The sequence below is a fragment of the Panicum virgatum genome, chromosome 8K, assembly GCF_016808335.1.
Source record: "Panicum virgatum strain AP13 chromosome 8K, P.virgatum_v5, whole genome shotgun sequence".
NCBI classification, from domain to species: Eukaryota; Viridiplantae; Streptophyta; class Magnoliopsida; order Poales; family Poaceae; genus Panicum; species Panicum virgatum.
In genome coordinates this window covers 1-20,499 of record NC_053143.1, presented here as the reverse complement: position 1 = coordinate 20,499, position 20,499 = coordinate 1, and the positions used below count along the sequence as shown (strand labels likewise).

At 45.2% G+C, this 20,499-nt stretch overlaps 1 protein-coding gene, 1 long non-coding RNA gene and 1 pseudogene across 4 annotated transcripts; 2 read left to right on the top strand and 1 right to left on the bottom strand.

Annotated features, from left to right (window-relative positions):
• Positions 1–478: 478 nt before the first annotated feature.
• Positions 479–2,932, bottom strand: LOC120643353. Of its 3 annotated transcripts, none has more exons than XR_005662987.1 (3): positions 2,363–2,927; positions 1,855–1,952; positions 498–757 (listed from the first exon to the last, which is right to left on the bottom strand). It is a non-coding gene; the product is annotated as an uncharacterized LOC120643353 (long non-coding RNA). The 3 variants fall into 3 exon arrangements; XR_005662988.1 differs by having other exon boundaries at positions 551–757; positions 1,855–1,957; positions 2,363–2,928; XR_005662986.1 differs by having other exon boundaries at positions 479–757; positions 1,855–2,932.
• A 2,472-nt stretch (positions 2,933–5,404) lies between these two features.
• LOC120643352 lies at positions 5,405–8,319 on the top strand (annotated as a pseudogene).
• Positions 8,320–14,017: 5,698 nt separating this feature from the next.
• LOC120643351 (ABC transporter G family member 41-like) lies at positions 14,018–20,493 on the top strand (the record flags this gene model as incomplete). Its single annotated transcript, XM_039919699.1, has 14 exons — positions 14,018–14,640; positions 14,731–15,061; positions 15,165–15,241; positions 15,368–15,421; positions 15,517–15,607; positions 16,007–16,308; positions 16,999–17,277; positions 18,122–18,435; positions 18,831–18,991; positions 19,091–19,194; positions 19,395–19,548; positions 19,705–19,845; positions 19,953–20,026; positions 20,218–20,493. Coding segments are annotated over exons 1-14 (2,928 nt in total), but the record flags the coding sequence as incomplete, so codon positions are not given.
• Positions 20,494–20,499: the final 6 nt, after the last annotated feature.

Here is a 20,499-nt window from a genome sequence, read left to right as displayed (position 1 = left end):
GCTGTACCGTCAGCCTCTTTAATCCACTACAAAAAATCTGTTGATTCATGACGATTGAATTTCGTCACAGATCACTGAAAAACCGTCATAAAACAGTATCTATGACAATCTCAAATAACGTCATGTATTGAGCGTCACAGATCACACCTCGTGACGTTCCTTAAATTTTCGTCATAGATTGCTTGATCCATGACGTTTTAAAACCGTCATGGAATGTCCCCGGGCCCCCGAAGCCCAACCCAAACCCGTTTTCTATGACGAAAATTAACGTCACGAATAGTATAAGTTTCGTCACAGATTTAATTGCCATATCACACAATGGTGACATGAAGAATGATGTGGCTGTTGACTTGACGATGACATGGATAGCAATGATGACATGGTTGCTGACATGGCAATGATGTGGACAATGACGTGGCAATCGCGCGTGATGTGGCAAGTGACATCAGCAGCACAGCCCACAAGTGGATGGGCCCAATTCAGAGTGAGCCACCAAATTGGGCCTAATTTCAATCCTTTTATTAGAATAGTCATTACAGCCCAGAATATATATACCAAAATTGTAAGACCATTTACCACAGCATCAAATCAAATACAATATCATATGATTTACATTGAGAAGCACCTCAAAATTTACATGCAAGTTACATTCATCTTGCATCAAAAGCAACACTAGAAACAAAAACATCAAATATTCCAGCATTTGCCTTCAAATTTCCAATCTCTTCTCATTGTTTGTTCCTTCTACCATTTCATCCTAACATGAAAAGAGCACATTGTCAAATATTAATTCGAGGACAATATTTGTATTTGTGATGGAAACTACTGAAACTAGCAGAAATTCACATTGACAAATATTAATCAGAGGGATATTTGTGATGGAAATTACTGATACTAGCACGAACTGGTTCAATTATAACAGTGGAATTAATGTTGTAGACTTAATTAAAATACTACGCTCGACAATTGACACTAGTGATAAAAAGTAATCAATTAGGACATGCAAACCAAATGTTCTAGCACCAAATGAGACCAGCTACACAGGGTACTGCTGCATCTATAAATAATCAGAGCTCTGTTCAATCAAGCATGCATGACAAGATGAGCATCGCAATTAAATTGACTACAAACCAGTAGCAGTGTAGTCTTTTCTTTGTGTTAAAAGCTAAGTGTGGCACTAGGAATTATGTGGCACTGAATTGAACAATGAGCAATCAGACTACTCAAATTGATATAGGCGTTTCAAAGACATTGCAATCAAAGAAAACTAGCTTCATTACTGAATTTACATTGGCATCCTGGCATGGTATAAAAAATATGCACAGATAAATGGTAGACTTCAAAATATGAAGGAAACAATAGGCAACGGGAATTGAACTGACCAAGAGATCACTCTCAAATGCTATAACCATGCTATAACCAGTAAACAAACAATAATCAAATATATGCCATGAAAAAAATGTGATCGGTTTCAAGCATGCCATCAAGTCAATCTCACAAGAACTACTTTTTTGTTAACTAGCACTTAATAATCAAATATCTGCAGAGAGCACAATGAATAAGTTAACTAGCACTTAATACTAGCAGATCCATCTCACGGGTATCCTTTCTACCAGCACTCAACAACTAGCCTTGGTGGTAGGACGTCTTTGGAGTGAGCACACACCAGCATCCTACAGGCACTTAAATGCAGGAAAACAATTATGACAATTAACTAGACAAAGTTCTGTGTCTACAAGACTAGTATGGAAGAGGATAAATCTAGCATGCATATAGTGAACAGGCAATGACAAAGTGAAGAGCATTCATGACATTAGACATCAACTAAGATCAGTTCAGGTAAAGTTTATTTACTTGTCTCGTGGATGTCTCGAGAACAACACAATTCCCTTTCCTTTGTGAGTCCAAGTCGATATTAGCACCATCAGACCAAGCTAGAAGTCGAGCTGCAACTGTTCTGCGTATCGAACTTATTAGTTTTTTTTTACATTTGCCAAGGCAAGGAGATAATATTCAGAGACATGCTAATCAAATCTGAGAGATGCTAATCAGGCATGCATCGTGGAACAATCAAGCAAACAACAACAGATCTGTGTTTGACTGCATTGCTTTATCTGGTAAGTAACCGAATGAATTGAACATAACATGGTCTCGTTTATCTCTGCACATCATGGTTTAGAGCTGAAGTATGGATTAATAACACAGGCATATGAATCAGGTTATACGAATCAAGCAGTGGGGTGTGAGACAACAAGGCAGCGGGTTCAATAATCATTTAAAGGTGCAAGGATGAGAGGAGAGGAGGCAAGGTGGGTTTGGGGAGTCGTGGCTAGGTGAAAAAAGGGGGAATAGAAATTACAACCTGGATGGAGCTAGAGCGAAGCAGCCTCATCTGGCTGTTGATATGGAGGACCACCAGGCTACCTACTGCCCAGGCCGTGTGCGACCTGCTTGCTCGTCATCGGCTTGCAGTAGAGGAACCGGATCACCATGTTTGCACGCGGATCTGAGGTTGAGGAAGACGGCCGTACCTCTGCCGCTGCAGCTCCGTGCCATCCTCGCTGCGGGGAAGATGGCCGAAGAACAGGCCTCAGGCGCTGCTTCCCTTGCTGGGGACGACGATTGGGACGCCGGCGAACTCACCCGCACCATGGCCGCACATGGCCAGAGGCCCGCCGCCGGCCGCCACGCGCCTCGTCTATCCGTCCCGACGCGAGCTGCTGCTGCAGTGCTGCTGGGGCTCCACCTCCACCTCGACCTCCACGCCCATGCGGCCGGCGGAGGAGGGGAGGCGGCGCCAGAGGCCGAGGAGGTGGTGGAGCGAGGTGCAGTGGGCTGGATCTGAGGCACAAAGAGAGGATTAGTGCGGCGGCTGTGGATCTGAGACGAGAGGGAGGATGAGGAGGTAGGGTTTGCGGTGGCGTATCGGATGGAGGTGATTTTATAACATGAGGATTTGATCCAAACCGTTGATAGGGATGGACGGACACGATATGTTGTATCTTGTGTGCACACCGAGAAAACGGTCCAGATCCAGACCAGTTTACTGTTCTTTTTTAAATTTTCACCTAATTAAGGTACCCTTCAAAATAACTTGCGAAATAATTATATTATAAATACCTAATATTTTTTACAGGTAGTGGACAACATTGGAGTTGTTATGTAGATGGTTCAATAATTTTTTAGTATATTTGCTATTTTCTATCATTTAAATAAATTTCTACAAACTTATCAATAATTACTCCATGCTGAGCTACAATTACATCTGATAAGATTCGAAAAATTGAACAAAAATTATATTTAAACTCATATGTTCTATTACAGTCCAAGTCCTATAGATAGATGACAAATTCAATTGTCTTATATGGATAATTCAAACTTCTTTCTCCAAATTACCACATAATAATTATAATAATATCTAAATTTGGTCAAAAAATTCTAAAATTTCACATGATAACATATTTTTTGTCTATAATCTTACGATAAAAAACTTAAATAGTTTTAGTAAAGTTGGACCATGCATGGTTCACAAATGGATACATCTCTCAAAGAGTTTCTTATAACTCAAATCAATCTTTGAGATTAGACTACTTGATAACATTTTCGAATTCGTATAGATCTCAAATTTGGACTGAAGATTATGTTGACCATAATAATAGAAATTATGAAGTTAAATTAGTTATTGTTATGTAAAAATATGTATTGCTATTCTATGCTTAAATGAAAGAAAACAAGCTATATGAAGAAGATTCAAGAAATCATAATTAACTTAAAAAAATGCAATTACACGAAAGAACATGATTTTAGAAAAAATTAGGAAAAAGAACCATCAAATTTGGAATTTATACGAGGGAGAAATACCAGTTACGAATTTTAATCCTGAATTAAAAAGAAAAATATCAATCATAGGTGTGTTCTTCGCATCGCCCACGTGGCACTAGAATAAAATATTTTTAATGCCCAATAATCACAAAGCAAAGCGTGTAGCACGGTGGTAGTGCTCTGTTTTCACCATGCCCAGGTCGCAGGTTCGATTCCTCTGGAGGACGAGTTTTCTTTTTATTTTCCAGACAAACAACGAGCATTGGTACTAAAGTTCCTAATGCACTTGCCTAACACGAGTGGACTACCAGCCCAATGGAAGACGCGATTCACTCAAAATCTCAGGTGCATGGTTCGTACCGCCCTCTGCCTCAATTTTTTGATGGTTTTGTCACTTGGTGTGATGGTAGTGCATCTAAAAAATGAGCATGGTGGTCTAAAGATTGAATCCTTGGGCATGCAATTTTTTTTACTTGAATATTTGTGCGTCCAGGTTTTATTTTGGTCTTCAAAGTCCAATTTTTTTTTTCTTGTCTTCAACACTCCTGCTTCCACATATTTTTGCCTTAAACATTTTAACCTTTATTGAGAAATGATGCCATATGAATATGATTCATAAAATAGCAATTAACACAAACAATAACAAATAGTATTAAATGAAAGATCGTGATTTTAAGCCATACTGGTAATTTAACTAAAAAAATAACGCCTAGCATACCATGAATGAGAGCATAGCTTGAATAAACATCAAATAAGAGAAGCAAAAACTTGGAAAAAATGATGAATGTCAAAATAACTATGACAATTTCTATGACATTAATGTTAAAACGTCATATTTTGTGGGCTCAACTATGACGAATTTAATAAAACGTCACTAAGTTTTGGGCCTAGGGCCCATACCTTCAAATTCATGACGAAAATCTGAAAATTGTCATGGATTGTGTGTAATTATGACGCTGTTTAAAAATGTCATAAAATTTTCGTCATAGATCACCACATTTCTTGTAGTGATCTTGATCGTATGGTGGAGACTCTAAGAGACTTAGTGCTCAGCGGTAGTGGCCAACAAAGTGCCCCTTAATGCTCAGTTGTAGTGAACAGCAAAGTGCCCCTTAATGCTCAGCGGTATTGCCCAACAAAGTGCCCCCGATGCATGACAGAGTAAATGTTTCATGTTCATATATTAATGATGCATTTTTTGTATGGACGGTAGAGATTATGCTACTTGCTGAGATCCAATGGACCATACTAATTTAGATGATGTGGCTTAACGTGGTTGCAGAGAAATCAAATTAAATAACTCTTAGTGGGGACTAACTTTATAGGTTTTATATAGATGAGCTCAAATGTTTGGGTTGGATTAGTGTGTGGTAGTGGTGGTTTGGAGTGGAGTGGGGTCATATAATTTCTCTCGTGAGAATGGAGTGGTGTGGGTATAGTTTGGTTTTCAACCTATTTGCAGGGTGAATTATATTCACGGATTGTAAATGCATGAGGCCAGTGTTTCGTTGGGTCAATGTAAGGAATTAAGATGATGACGTATGTATTTGGTTGATCCAAAAGTAGTGGAGCAGCAAGAATGGCCACTAAGGTACCAACAAGCTCCAACTTTTTAGAGCTACATATATACGTAACACCCAACTATAGTACTATATATCCAATTAAGTCACATCATACTATATATCATCTCACTCGCTGGCTATACATATATAGGGGGTCAGGCAGATCGATCGAGCGAGGATTCGAGGACGTGTAGTGTGTCTGGCCGTGTCTTCACTCGTACATGGTCATGGGGCGGCGGCAGGGGCGCTGGTGTTCGTCTGTGGCCTCGGGCCTCCGCACCGCCCTGGCCTGCAGCATCGTCGGCCTGGCCTCCCTCTACACCCCGGCCGCCGTCCGCCGCCACATCACCTTCCCAGCCTTCTCCTACGTCGTCACCGTCATCATCGTCACGGACGCCACCCTCGGCACGGCCCTGCGCGGCGCCGTCACCGCGGTCCAGGCCACGCTCATGGGCGCCGTGCCCTCCGTGCTGGCGCTCTGGCTCGCGCACCGCACCGGCGCCGCCGAGTCCGTGCTGGCCACGTCGGCCGTCGTCGCGCTCACCGCCTTGGCTGTGGCGCTGCCCGAGTCGGTGGGCCCCGTGGCCAAGCGGATCGCGCTGGGGCAGATCATCATCATCTACGTGGCCAAATTCCAGCAGGGGGAGCGCCCCACCCGGGCGTTTGCTCTGATGCACCCGGCCAACGTGGTGGCGTGCACGGCGCTCGGGGTGGCGGCGGCGCTGCTGGCCGTGCTGCTGCCCGGCCCGAGGCTTGCCACACGGGAGGCCAGGGACAAGACCAGGGCGTACAAGGTGCTTGCGGCGGAGAGGGTCAGGGTCATGGCCGATGCAATTGTTGGCGAGGCAGCAGTTGATGCAGCGTGCAGCCGGCAGCGGCGGTGCCAGATGGCGGCGCGCACGTCGGAGGCCAACCGGCTGGCCTCGGCAAGCACCGCCCTCCTCCACCGCGTAAACGCCATCAAGGAGGACGTGCGGTGGGAGCGAGGAGCAGTACTGGACGCGGCCATGGTGGAGATGCCACTGACGGGAATGCAGATGGCGCTCGACATGATGATGGACAAAAAGTGCTGCAACAAGCTGCTAGACTATGATCACCATCATATCATCATGGAGATGAGGGATCAGATACGCCTCGCCCTCCTCACGCACAGCAGCAACAAGCAGCAGTCGACTGCTGCTGCTGCTGCTGATGGTGGTGGTGGTGCTTTTATCTCCAAGCCGCAGATCAGCAGTCTGTGCTTGCCAACAAGGAAAACGACGACGTTGCAGCTGGCTCCTTGGCTGTTCCTCTTCTCCCTCTATCAGCTCAGAGACGGCTTGTTGGTCGCCAACAATGCCAATGCCAGTGTCAACATGAAGGTCGCGCCGGCAGCCCAAGAATCCGAAGAAGAAGAAGGGCGGCGGCAACAAGCAGCAGCAGCCACTGCAGACAACCCCTGCTGGTTCCCGTTCCGGTTCCGCCGGCGGCAGCTATTGGCGGCTGCCAAGTGCGGCTTCTCGCTGGGCCTCGCCGTCCTGCTGCCTGCTGGGCCTCCTCTTCAGCAACGACCACGGCTTCTGGTCAGGCCTCATCGTCGCCACCACCATCACCACGGCCCGCGAGTCCACCTGGTCTGTGGCCGCGGCGCGGGCCCACGGCACCGCACTGGGCTCCGTCTACGGCGCGCTGGGCTGCAGCCTGCTCATGTCGCAGGAGCTGCGCCTGCTGGCGCTGCTCCCCTGGATGGTGGTCGCCACCTTCCTCAAACGCAGCCGCGCCTACGGCCCTGCCGGCGGCGTGGCGGCCGCGCTGTCGGGCGTCATCATCATGGGGCGCCGCTACGACGAGCCCGCCATGGCCTTCACGGTCGCCCGCCTCGTGGAGACCTTCATAGGCATCGCCTGCGCCCTTCTGGCTGACATCATCTTCCACCCAGGGGCGAGGCCAAGGGAGCAGCTCACCCGCTGCATCGCTGCCGCGCTTGCAGCCGCAGCCGCAGCCGCTAATGATCCATCGCAATCACAATCACAGCTGATGATGAAGAGCCTGCAGCAGCAGCTGGCCCTGCTCACGAGACATGCGGCTGAGGCCGGCAGCGAGCCCTCCTTCCTGTGGCTGCCGCCGTTCCCGGCGGCCTGCTATGACAAGATCCAGGGAAGCCTCGGCAGGATGGCGCAGCTGCTGCGTCTCTACCACCAGGCACGCATGGCGGTCGGCGATGACGACGACGACTTGATGATGTTCCAGCAGCAGAGGCGCTTATTCAGCAGCCTCGTCTCCAGCTCCCTGGGATACTGCCTCCGCATGCTGCAGGCGCCACCCGACGACGCTGCAATTATTATGTCATCATCACTTGATCATCATCAGGACGAGGCCAACAAGGACGACCTTGAGGCTGGGAATAATCATGCCAACACCTGCTTATGTTGCTGCAAGGAGGAGAACACACGCACACCGGAGGAGGTGGTGGCCTCCTTCCTAGCACATGCACGAGAGGCAGCGGCCTCACTGGAGCTGGATGACGACGGCGGCGGCGATGTAGCCCACGCAGAGAAGGGGGAGGACAGGGGGTTGCTGGTGTTCAGCTGCCTGGCCTCCATGGGACTCTGCATGGGAGAGATCATCAGGGAGGCCCAGCGGCTGGAGGCCAACATCATCGACCTCAACAACCTGCAACGACCTCATCAACATAAATTTCTGCAGCTAGCCTAGCTGATTGCAAGTGTGTGTGTGTGCAAGGACGGCTTCCTTTACATGTATGGTACAGCATGCAACGACGACAAAGACGTCTGGTTGATGCATGTCTCCATCCACCGGCTGGGCTGTAGAAATTTACTTGCCTGCAGCCTTGCGCGTAGTATATATAGCTAGCCATCCCGTTGAGCATCTCCACGAGCCTAGCTATCCTGATTTGGCTAGCTAAAAAAAGAGAAACCCCTCAAAAACTTGTATCCAGCAGCCTCTGCAAATATCCCGCCTCGCTATCCCGCTAGCCATCATCCCAGACAACTCGCTTGGCAAACATACCGAGCACTGAGCTCTGTATAACGCGTAGTCCCTCTCCCTCCTGCCGCTTCTCGCCGCCCCCGCACTCCTGCAGCTGCCTCGCCTCGCCGTGTTCCTGTTACGGCGCCGCTCGACCAAACGCATCTGCCGCCCCTGCTTGCTAGGCCCACCGAGTTCATCATTGCCATCGCCATCAAGAGCTCACCGTTGAGCTCACTGCTCGTTCCCCCTCCACCCTCACGGAGCCGCCAAACGCCTCTCTACACCCCTCTACAAAGCGTCGGCACAAGCTCCTCCCTCTTCCACTCCCTTTTTCTTCCTCCAAGCAACAAACATAGCCTGCCATGGCTGTTGCCTAGGCCTCCAAGCTGCGCCCCATCCCCCCTCCAGCTATCCCCACACCCAACCACCACCAGGTTCCTCTCGTCTCCCTAGTGCTCCCCCGTCCTTGGCCCTCACTGTCGGCGAGCCCCTCGCCAGAATCCGGCCGGCCAGAGCCTCCCCCACCGTGAACCATGAATGAAGGTGTAACACCCAAAACTTTCAAACTTTATTTGAATTCAGAATGAATTTATTCAAATAAGTTTGAGTTAAAAAAAGAAAGAAAAAACTCTTCTCCTTCTTCTCTCCCCAAACCAGCCCAGCCCACCCCACCTTTCCCCTCTCCCTTTCTTTCTCCCAGCCGGCCCAACAAGGCCGAACCGGCCCACCCCACCTCCTCCCTCCCTCTCTCTCACCGCCATGCGGGCCCCACCCGTCAGGCCCGTCTCCCACCTCCAGCCGCGCCTCCTCTCCACCGTCGCGCACCAATCGGCCGCCGGCCGCCCGCTCGCCTCCCTCCTCCCCCTCGGTGCGCGCCATCAAGGCCTAGTGGAGCCTCCACTCGCGCCTCCCCATCTCCCTCTGCTGTTTCTTCCCCCTCCTCCTGCAAACGGCCGTCGCCACTACCCTTCACGGCCGGCCCGCACCCGAGCGTCGCGTCCCTTACTCTGTCGGCTGCTCTGCTCCCCTCTCTCGGCCTACAAAAGCCGCACCCGAGCCCGCCACTTCTCCCTTTCCAGCTTCGCTTCCCGCTCTGCCACTGCAGAGCTGCGCCGCCGCTGTTCCTGAGCTCGAGCTCATCACCGATCCGCCGCCCCGCTGCTCTTCTTCGCCAACAAGCCGTCGCCGAAGCTTTGCGAGGTGGATACCTTCGTCGCCAACCCGTTTCCCCTCTTCTTCCCGCCCCCACGCGGCCAGAATTGCCGGGCCACACAACGCCGTGGCAAACCACTTCTCCAACCCGCGCGCCCTCTTCGACCACCTTCATCACGTGCGCCATCGCCCTCTCGTCCTCCTCGGCCTCCCTGCGCACGAAGCCGAGCACCAGGGTGCCACCCCGACGAGCTCGCTGCCCACCGCCGCCCTCCACCACGGCACACAGAGCGCCTAGCCACGCACGCTACCTCCCCGGCCGATCCCTGTCCCGAACCGGCCGGGCACCGGAGCGCCGGATTCGGCTGCTCCGGCGGTCCACCTGTGCCGCGCTGCCGAGCCGCATCCCCGTCTGCAGCCGAGCCGAGCCGAGTCGTCGCCCCGTCAGCCGAGCCGCTGCAGCCGATTCTCACCATTGGATCAAGATCCATCGGATCAGAACCACCCCAGCCGGAGTCAAAAACCCAGCAGTCAACCTTGGCTGTTTTGCAAAAGAGACCCTGAGTTTTTTGAGAATAAACCTGCGCTCCTCATCTGTTCAAAAGTAATTCCAAAAAGGCCCTTTTTCCTCCGTTTTAACCCCTGATCTTTCTAAAAATAGAACCCGCCATCCCCGGGCCCCTATTTTACACTCTAGCCCCTGTGTTTATGTATATAATTATGTTTTAGCCACTGGTTTCTTTCAGTTTAACCCCTGGAAGTTCTGTTTCTTCACCGATAAGCCCTTGAATCTTGTTTTAGCCATATCTTTCTCGTTTTAACTCCGATTTTAGCGATTCTCACGCTCATGCGATCCTTCATGATCTACATCTTTTTTTAGATTTTTTAGTTCTATTTATACTATTTTTATATTGTTCCTTATTTGTTTTGTTTGCTTTAATTGTGTGATCACGTAGTCGACTTGCCGTTCTAGGGAGATCAAGAACAAGCATACGAGGAAGACAATTAGCAGTTTGGTAAGGAAGGCAAGTGGACTTCTCCCCTACATATCCTATTTTTGTTCCAAAAATAGCATGATAATTCTCCCCTACACCTATCACTTTTTAACCTAGGGCTCAAACTACTTGCATAAGATAAACCTAACACGTTCTATACATGCTAGTTATGACTAAGGTTTATCTATGCTACTATCTACTTACTCCTAAAAGACTTGCAACCTAGCCAATCCTGATCAAACCAACTAGGAAAGTAAAGGTACGCAAGATAGAGTAAATGCGGAAACGTAATACGGTAAGTAAAGAGGTAAGTGCAAGAGGGATGCAAACTCCCGAGTAGACACGGTCATGTAATGTGGTTCGGCACAAACGCCTACGTCCACAGGACACCGAGGCTCTTCCGATCACCATCTTGCACTACGCCACCAAGGCGATGCCGGCAAGCAAAGGCAAGTGCCCACAAGACACCGAGTCTCGTGCACCGCCACCATCTCTCTCGGTCACCCGGCCGAAATCCACTACAGAGCTTCTCCACCAAGGAGGGGGTCTCCTCTTCCCCCGCACAAAGTGTCGTTACCACTCCACACCAAGTCGGAGGGTCACATGACGGATCACAAGGATTGCTTGCCGCAACAAGACTTCTCTCAAGGGAGCTCTCGCAAGAACTAAACCCTATTACAAGCACTAAGCACTATCACAAGTGTGCTTAAGCTTATATGATGTACAATGATGCTCTATGGTGGTTGGAGATGATCTTTTGCTCTTGTATACTTCCTTGGCCTCCAGCACCCTCAAATGAGCCGTGGGGTGGCATATATAGCCCACACACCCCAAACTAGCCGTTGGAAAAAGGCTGACAAAAAGCGCTATCACCGGTTAAACCGATGCTCCCGTTTTTGTCATCACTGGTTTAACCGGTGAGTGCATTTTTCAACTAGCTGTTATACTTCAACGGCTACCTCAATCGACCGATGTAATCAACCGATGCAGCATCGGTTTAACCGGTGAGTGTAGTTGCTGAAAAACTAACTCTCTGGACAACTACACAGACGTTCATAAATATCTAGCGTCGGTTTAACCGGTGTATTGATTTTGCCTCTGCTGCTGAGTTCATTGCACCGACGTATTCAACTTTCCTGGTGTCAGTTCAACCGGTGTTACCAAAATTTCCAGACGTGCTCCAAGTCAATGCACCGACGTATGTAATTTTCTTAGCGTCGGTTCAACCGGTGTACTCTGCTGATTTGGCCTTCTCTGAGTCCGTTGCACCGGTGAGTACAATTTCCCTATCGTCGGTTTAACCGGTGATAGTAAATTGTCTCTGTCTTGATTTCTTTGACTTGGTTTTCTTCACGGTCTCTTCGACTCTTGTCCTAAACCTTCGGGCCTTGCTACATCTATCTTCTCTTTGTCATCACTTGAACCTAAAAGCCTGAGAATGGTAATCTTAACAATCATATTAGTCCAAGTGTTGTGTGTGTCATCAATCACCAAAACATTATATTGAAATATGGCATGAGAGGCCATTTTCGCTACAGAAACCTTAGCGGATTGTCACTTGTTAGAGAATCTTTGTAAAGGTCTCTTAGCGTTCCTATGCAGCCACACCTCGAAAGTGTGGTATTGTGCTTAGCTAGCACAACATGGTTGGGTCCAAAGTTCTTTCGAACTTTTACGTGACTTGTGGTGAAAGTGTACAACTTCTGCAGAGTGTAAAACTGATATATCAGCCGTGCTCGCGGTCAAAAGCGGTCTGGACCCTCACATGATAATTGAACTTGAAGAATAATTAACTTGTGGTTCTTTGGTATGTGTTGGATCTTTTATGATCTTTATGCTTAAGTGGATTGGTATAAACTTATACCTAGTTAATAGGTGCTTGCTAATAAAATATGACCAACTAAAAATGCTAACTGCTATAAACCCTAGCCTCTCTTGATGGCCATGCATTCTCCCCCACTTGCTGAGTACCAACCATAAGAGTACTCATCCTTGCCTAAATGCTTTTCAGAAGAGAACACAGAAGTGGAGAACTACGACAACTTCAATGAGTCCTAGGTGTGCGTTCACTAGTCGACTGCCTGTGGAAGAAGACGCTGCTGCAGTACTCGTTTAGGTTATCGGTGGAATGCTTATAATTTATCAGAGTGTAATAAAGTTATTTACTCTCTCTTATCTAGGTTTTGGACACTGTTTTTGATATATTCACATATGACGTCTATCATATGTGTATAAACTTGATCCTGGCGCACATATGAGATGCATTCGGTTTTGTTCTTAAAATCGGGTGTGACAGAAGGACTGCATTGTTTTGATTGCAAAACTTCTAGGGTGCTTTTTGCAAGATCCAGGGACCTATCTACGAGAACTTGAGTTAACTTATAAAATGGAGAGTCAAGATTTGGAGAGTATGTTGGTTTCTCCACCTTATAGGAAGTCTTCTATTTTGTTACAGAGCTTGTAAAATTCTAAATTTAGCTAGGATTATACCTAGTCTGTTGGTGATGCTCTAAGAACTACATGGTGATAGCATAGAGCATCTACAAGAGGTTATATAAAACTTAATGGATAGGTATAATTTGGAAAATACCTTTGAATTTGCAATTCAACAACCTCTGCATTCGGCTCTCCTCTATATTCGGCTAACCAAAGCACTCCCCTACGCTCGGTATTTTTCGAGCGCCAACCTCGCTCGCCATCTCGCCATCGCCTTCCCGCTCACCACGCTTCCTCCCTCGCGCTCGCGCTCGCCCTCCCGCCATCGCCTTCCCGCCGTCGCTGGGCAGCAGCGCCATGTATCCCACCGGCAGAGTCGCTGGCTAGCTATCAGATTTATTTATTGTTAATGTTGGCTGGAATAAAGTATAACAAAATAAAATAAGATACGGAGGCCAGCTGATAAAGCACAATGGAAGTTGGAGGTTTGAGATGCACGTACGTACGTGATCTTTAATTTGTGTGTGGCACAAATTCGTGTCAAGGTGCAAATAATGCATGTTTAAAGTACTAGTTCTAGGTGTTCGTGTAACTAGAGGGGGGCTATTGAATTTGCAGAATGCAAAGAGAAAGGATGAAATATGGAGAAATATTCATCATTGCACTGCAGCACATACTGTCGGCTGGCAGCATTTGTAAGATTTATCACTGACGTCTGACTCACGCATGGCTTTTAGTTACGGTGAAGCTGAGTCAAGACACGCTAGCTTTATGTAACGTCACTGCTTAGCTTAGGGAGAGGATAATCCAATATTTATATATATAACAAATATAATATTTTGGGAGACTTGGACCAGGAAACCTGCATCTGTACCATACTATATATACAGTCAAGTCAAATGTCATTATGTCAAACTAATCCTCCTTTCAATAAATAAATAAACTACTACTAGTAGTAGTCATCTTGGAATGGAAGAGACGAAATGGGAACTCGCGATCAGTTGACCTTGATATAATTATTCAATGAACCAATCATTAAGAATGGCATACTCATCCATTGCTTGTAATCCGGCCCGGCGCCCAAATGAAAGCTTGAGCGAGACGAAGACGGCTAGCTAAGAAGCAGCATTCAGATGGAACTGGAGGACGAGGAGGAGCGCAAAAGGCAGCTCTATGATGATCATCAAGGAGGTCACGGCGAACGGGAGGCCGATGCAGGCGACCGGCGATCACTATCGCTGGAGATCGAAGGGGAATCATCATCAGTGCAGAAGCCGGCGTTGTCATCATCATGGCGAGCTGCAGCGGCCAGCTTCAGGGAGAGCCTGTCGCGCTCCCTCTCCCTCAACCAGCAACATGATCATCAGGAGATTGACGATGAGGCGGAGCTGAAATGGGCGGCCGTCGAGAGGCTGCCCACCTTGGACAGGCTCCACACCTCGGTGTTCGAGTTCCATGGAGACTCTGACTCTGTTGGCTCATTGTTGGAGTTGCAAATGGTGGACGTGCGCAGGCTGGGTGCGGCGGAGCGGCGCATGGTGGTGGACACCCTCATCGCCAACATCCACCGTGACAACCTCCGCCTGCTCCGCCCGCCCACGGTGGAGGTGCGCTGGCACGACGTCTGCGTGGAGGCGGAATGCCAGGTGGTGCAGGGGAAGCCGCTCCCCACCATCTGGAACGCCGCCATCTCCAACCTCTCTGTGCGTATCCGATTCCGATCCTCTGCTGCAGTAAATCATCAATGCAAATTGCTTCTGATGCTTATTATATGTCGATCGATCCATCATCAGGCGGTGAGCAGCATGCTGGGCTTCAACCGCCAGCATTCCAGGATCCGCATCCTCAATGGTATCAGCGGCGTCGTCAAGCCTTCCAAGCTGACGCTTCTCCTGGGACCCCCGGGCTGCGGCAAGACCACCCTCCTCAAGGCGCTTGCAGGGAAGCTCAACGCCAATCTCAAGGTCACAGGAGAAATCGAGTACAATGGTGTGAAGCTGAGTGACTTCGTTCCAGAGAAGACGGCAGCTTACATCGATCAGTATGACCTCCATGTCCCCGAGATGACCGTCAGAGAGACCATCGACTTCTCTGCAAGATTCCAGGGTGTTGGCAACAGAGCAGGTTACTGATGACAAGCTTGCTTCTATCATCAAATGAATGTATCAAGATTAACTTAACAGGCAATTACTCACCCAATCCACTCTTGCTGCATCTTTTTCCTCAGAAATCATGAAGGAGGTGATTAGAAGGGAGAAGGAGGCCGGGATTAATCCCGATCCTGATGTTGACACTTATATGAAGGCAAAAACTAGGATATTGATATATTTTACCACTAGGATTTTCTCCTTTTGATTATCTAACAAGCAAGTAGTGTACAAAGATTCTACTTCAATTCTAACTAGCATCACATTGTTTTTTCATATACAGGCGATATCTGTGGAAGGTTTAGAAAGAAGTATACAGACGGATTACATTATGAAGGTATAGTAACTGTTGCCTGATCAGCAAGCATGCTCTCAGTCCCCTCCCCTGTATAAGGAACTTACTCTACGAAAAAGCTCTTCCTCAATTGACAGATCATGGGACTTGACATATGTGCTGACATAATGGTGGGAGATGCAATGAGGAGAGGTATTTCAGGTGGTGAGAAGAAGAGACTAACCACAGGTGATTATTCCACAATCTAGAATTAGTTGAGGACCGATTACAATTCTGTTAGGTCTGAATTAAAGTACTACAACTCATCAACTAAAAGTCAATATAATAATGCTGAACGTTCATTTTATTTCTATTTACTTACATATATACTATTATAGCACTTTGTTAAATCGATCTATCAATATGGGGCAAGGTAATACTGCAAATAAACTATGTTTTTTGATTGATGGAAACCATGCAAGCCACCCTGATTGACGAACTGAAACAGCATGGTACCCCTCCCTAAGAGAAAGATATATGCGTATTCATTCTTATATAACCCGAGGCTCAATTGGTCTATACAGTTATGTAAATGATTCCATTGTGGGTGCTTGTTTCCTTTCTGAAATATTTTTGTCTTACAATCAGGAGAGATGATAGTAGGACCCTCAAAAGCACTCTTCATGGATGAAATATCAACTGGGTTGGATAGCTCCACAACCTTCCAAATTGTTTCTTGCCTCCAACAATTGGCTCATATCTCAGAGTCTACAATACTAGTCTCACTTCTTCAACCAGCACCAGAGACTTACGAGCTTTTTGATGAAATTATCTTGATGGCTGAAGGAAGAATTGTATACCATGGATCTAAGAGTTGCATTATGAGTTTCTTTGAATCATGTGGATTCAAGTGCCCTGAAAGGAAAGGTGCCGCTGACTTTCTTCAAGAGGTACTTAAAACTTTCTAGTTATCACAACTTTCAATAATACAAAAGTGGTTATGCAAAAAAACAAGCAGAAACAACATCTAACCATTCCTGTTGATTTAATTTCTGTGTCATTACTTGTTCATAACATCTGTTGGAAGTGACTTACTGCACTCAACCAAAATATTTTTCCCACTAGGACAGAAGGAGAATGCATAAAGGTACTGCATATCTTTATTTCAACTTCCTACAAAGAGAATAGAGTCTTGAACCCTGATCTTCACCACAAAAATGTTGCGGTCTACCATTTGTGTTACATGATTGGCCATATAATGGTATGATTCATTGGAGAGATCATTAATGTGGACACCACTATTATCAAATGTAAACTCTAGGAGGATCATCATGTTTAGTAGTGATATAGAAAGCCAATCTTGCATTCAAAACTTTGTCTACTGCCTTATCATATCATTTTGTTAGCTAAACTAGACATTTAGGCTGATCATGTTTTACAAAAAAGGCTATTTTGTGGATAGGTGTTCTAAGTTTCACCATTTGTGTAACTTACAAAGGAGTAATACATATAGTTTGTGAAATGATCCAGAAAAATGGCTACCAACTGTGCATATCAAGCAATAATCGGCAAGTATTTGGGTAATTGATTAACTTACCATCTAAAATTAAGATGTCTTATTCTTCCATATTTATATATAGGTCTTGTCAAGAAAAGACCAACAACAATATTGGAGCTGGAGAGAAACATACAATTTTGTTTCCATTGATCAGTTCTGTGACAAGTTTAGAGTATCTCAAATTGGTCAGAACCTTGCTCGGGAGATTTCAACGCCTTATGATAGATTAGAAGGGCATAAAAATTCCTTGTCTTACAGTATCTACTCATTATCCAAGTGGGAACTCCTCAAAGCATGTTTCGCCAGAGAGCTTCTTCTCATGAAACGAAATGCCTTCATCTACATTACAAAAACTCTTCAGGTAAACCACTAAGAAATGACCTTTTGTCAAACATATTGTTGATAAATAAAAATTATTGAGCAATGATAATATGTGAAGACTAATAGACGGGAATTTTTAATTGATTGAGGGGATACATATTGCTAATAGATGGGAATACTTAATTAATTGAGGGATTGGAATACACATTGGTATATACAGTCTTTAGGTGGGATCTCTAACCACCCATCAGACTAGAATGATCAACCAAGTATCTAGGGTGTATCACATTATGGGGTCTGGGGAATGAATTTGTAGGTTGGATAACATCTGTATTTCTAAGATATAAATATTTTTGATAAATTTCTTGTGCTACTATGGACACTGAAATCAAGATTGCAATAAGAATGAGAACATTAAATTTCGATAATTTTTTTATTCCTTTTTAATTCAAAATAAACTAATAGTGTAGACCATCAACCCTCCCAAAATTTAAGGAATTTATATTCAATAAATATGAAGACTAATTAAAGTAACAAAATTGTATATGTATTTTTCTTCTAAGACACGATATATAGATGCAGACGATCGCATACACACACATTTCATACATGGATTATTTAATCATTTAGTAATTGAATCTTGGTATTGGAAAAGTGAAATATTGAGTATTGGATAACTGGCACATAATTTTAATTTATATGCATTTTCTAAAGAGTTTGATTTTTAAGAATTGAATCATCATGTCCTTATAGGACTAATTGACTACATGTGTTATGTTGAAATACTGAAAACTATGTCTTACAATTGATAAAAACTAAGACGATTATGATTTTGCTTTTCTCTCAATGTGACCACAAGAATTCACAATGCATTATTGCTGCAGCTTGGACTACTTGCTGCTATTACTGGGACAGTATTTTTGCGCACACATATGGGTGTTGACAGAGTTCATGCTAACTATTACATGGGTTCACTCTTCTATGCACTCATCTTGCTGATGGTGAATGGATTTCCTGAACTTGCCATGGCAATTAGCAGACTACCAGTGTTCTACAAACAAAGAGACTACTGCTTCTATCCTGCATGGGCTTATGCCGTACCAGCTTTCATCCTCAAGGTTCCAGTCTCATTAGTTGAGTCAATAGCTTGGACGTCAATATCTTACTTCCTCATCGGCTATACTCCAGAGGCATCCAGGTAGGAATTGCAATTTTTTTGGGACCATTCAATCACATGACAATTCTATTATCACTGCAAATGTTTTGTGTGTCAACATTTTATAGGCATAATCTTCTCTAAATGTAAACCACACATCTCATGTATATGCACATTTTCCCCAATAGTCTTAGCCAAAATGTTTCTAGACGAAATTTAATTAATTATGTAGTGACATGATCCACTAATGTCAATATAAGTTCCCCCTAGGAAAATCACACATCTCATGTAGATGCCCATTTCCTCTTAGTAATCTGGCCAAAAAGATATGCATGAATGAATTCTTAACTAATCTTGCAGTGACTTGATCCACTAAGGTCAAATGTGAGTTCCCCTTAGGCCATGTTCTATCATGCATAATTTTTGTGTGTGTGCAGATTCTTCTGTCATCTTCTTGTCCTCTTCCTAATCCACACGGGAGCATTATCAATGTTCAGATGTGTTGCCTCTTACTGCCAAACAATGGTGGCTGGTTCAGTGGGTGGTACAATGTCATTTCTCGTCATCCTTCTATTTGGGGGTTTCATCATTCCTCGTTGTAAGACATTTCCATGCTTTCTTGAATTTATACTTGAAGCAAGATATGGCTCTCAACTAATAAACAATTGCTAACATGTTTCGGATCAAACTACTATAGCATCCATGCCTAATTGGCTAAAATGGGGATTTTGGCTCTCTCCGTTATCATACGCTGAGATAAGCTTAACTGTAAATGAGTTCTTCGCTCCAAGATGGCTAAAGGTAAAATTTTAACATACAGAACTGATATATTAATAAAACATGCACTCCAGAAATAAAATTATGTCTCTTAGACTTGGCATATTTGCTGCACTATACACTACTAATTCATACCGACACATTGCAAAGTAGCTAACAAAATATATGTAATATGCAGGTTTTCAGCACACCTGGATAGTACTAATTCTTTTCCATGTTGATAGTTCACAGTATCTGGTGTGACACTTGGAAGGAGGATACTAATGGATAGAGGGTTAAACTTCTCCGGTTACTTCTACTGGATTTCGATTGGAGCATTGATTGGCTTTATTTTCTTATTCAATATAGGTTTTGCCATCGGTTTGACTGTTAAAAGGCGTAAGTTCATTATGGCTGAAATTTTCTTTGAATTAAAGTCTAGAATACTTACAACTTCCATATGAAACTAACTTGTAAAAGGAATAATATGCTAAATAGTTCAAATGTATAAAGGATAAAATTTTCTAACCTCCCATGGATGCACCTCATTTTCAGCTCCAGGAACTTCTCGAGCTATTATTTCTCGTGATAAGTTTACCACAATTAATGGAAAAGATGAACATATATCCAAGAACATTGAAGATGAGATGCATAATAAGTCACAAGCAGGAAATTCTTCTACTCCTAGCAAGATTGGTTAGTCTGAATTTTACATAATACAACAAAATACAGCTAAGTGAACTGGAACTCACTTTCCTTGAGAGGAGCCGAAACTAACTTTTCAATAATCAAATCTTATGCAGGAAGGATGGCATTACCTTTCACACCCCTAGCAATATCATTTCAGGATGTGAACTACTATGTGGACGCACCTGTGGTAATTATCATGCTCTAAAAAGTCAAGATAGGTACTAGTGAAAGAAAGCAATGCTTGATGGATGAACACATGGGCTATCCGTCAAGCAATGCTTGTGCCTCCTAATGAATTAAACAAAGAGGGGAAAATTGAAACTTATTAGCAACAAAAAGAAACATTCATGGACTAATAAATATATTTTCTTATTGTAGGAAATGAGGGAGCAAGGATACATGGAGACAAAACTTCAACTACTCCATAACATCACAGGAGCCTTCCAACCAGGTGTCCTCTCAGCACTAATGGGGGTTACTGGGGCAGGTAAAACGACCTTGCTTGATGTTCTTGCTGGGAGGAAAACTGGCGGTGTTATCGAAGGAGATATAAAAATAGGAGGTTATCCTAAATTTCAAAAAACATTTGCAAGGATATCAGGCTATTGTGAACAAACTGATGTTCACTCCCCACAGATCACAGTGGGCGAGTCAGTTGCA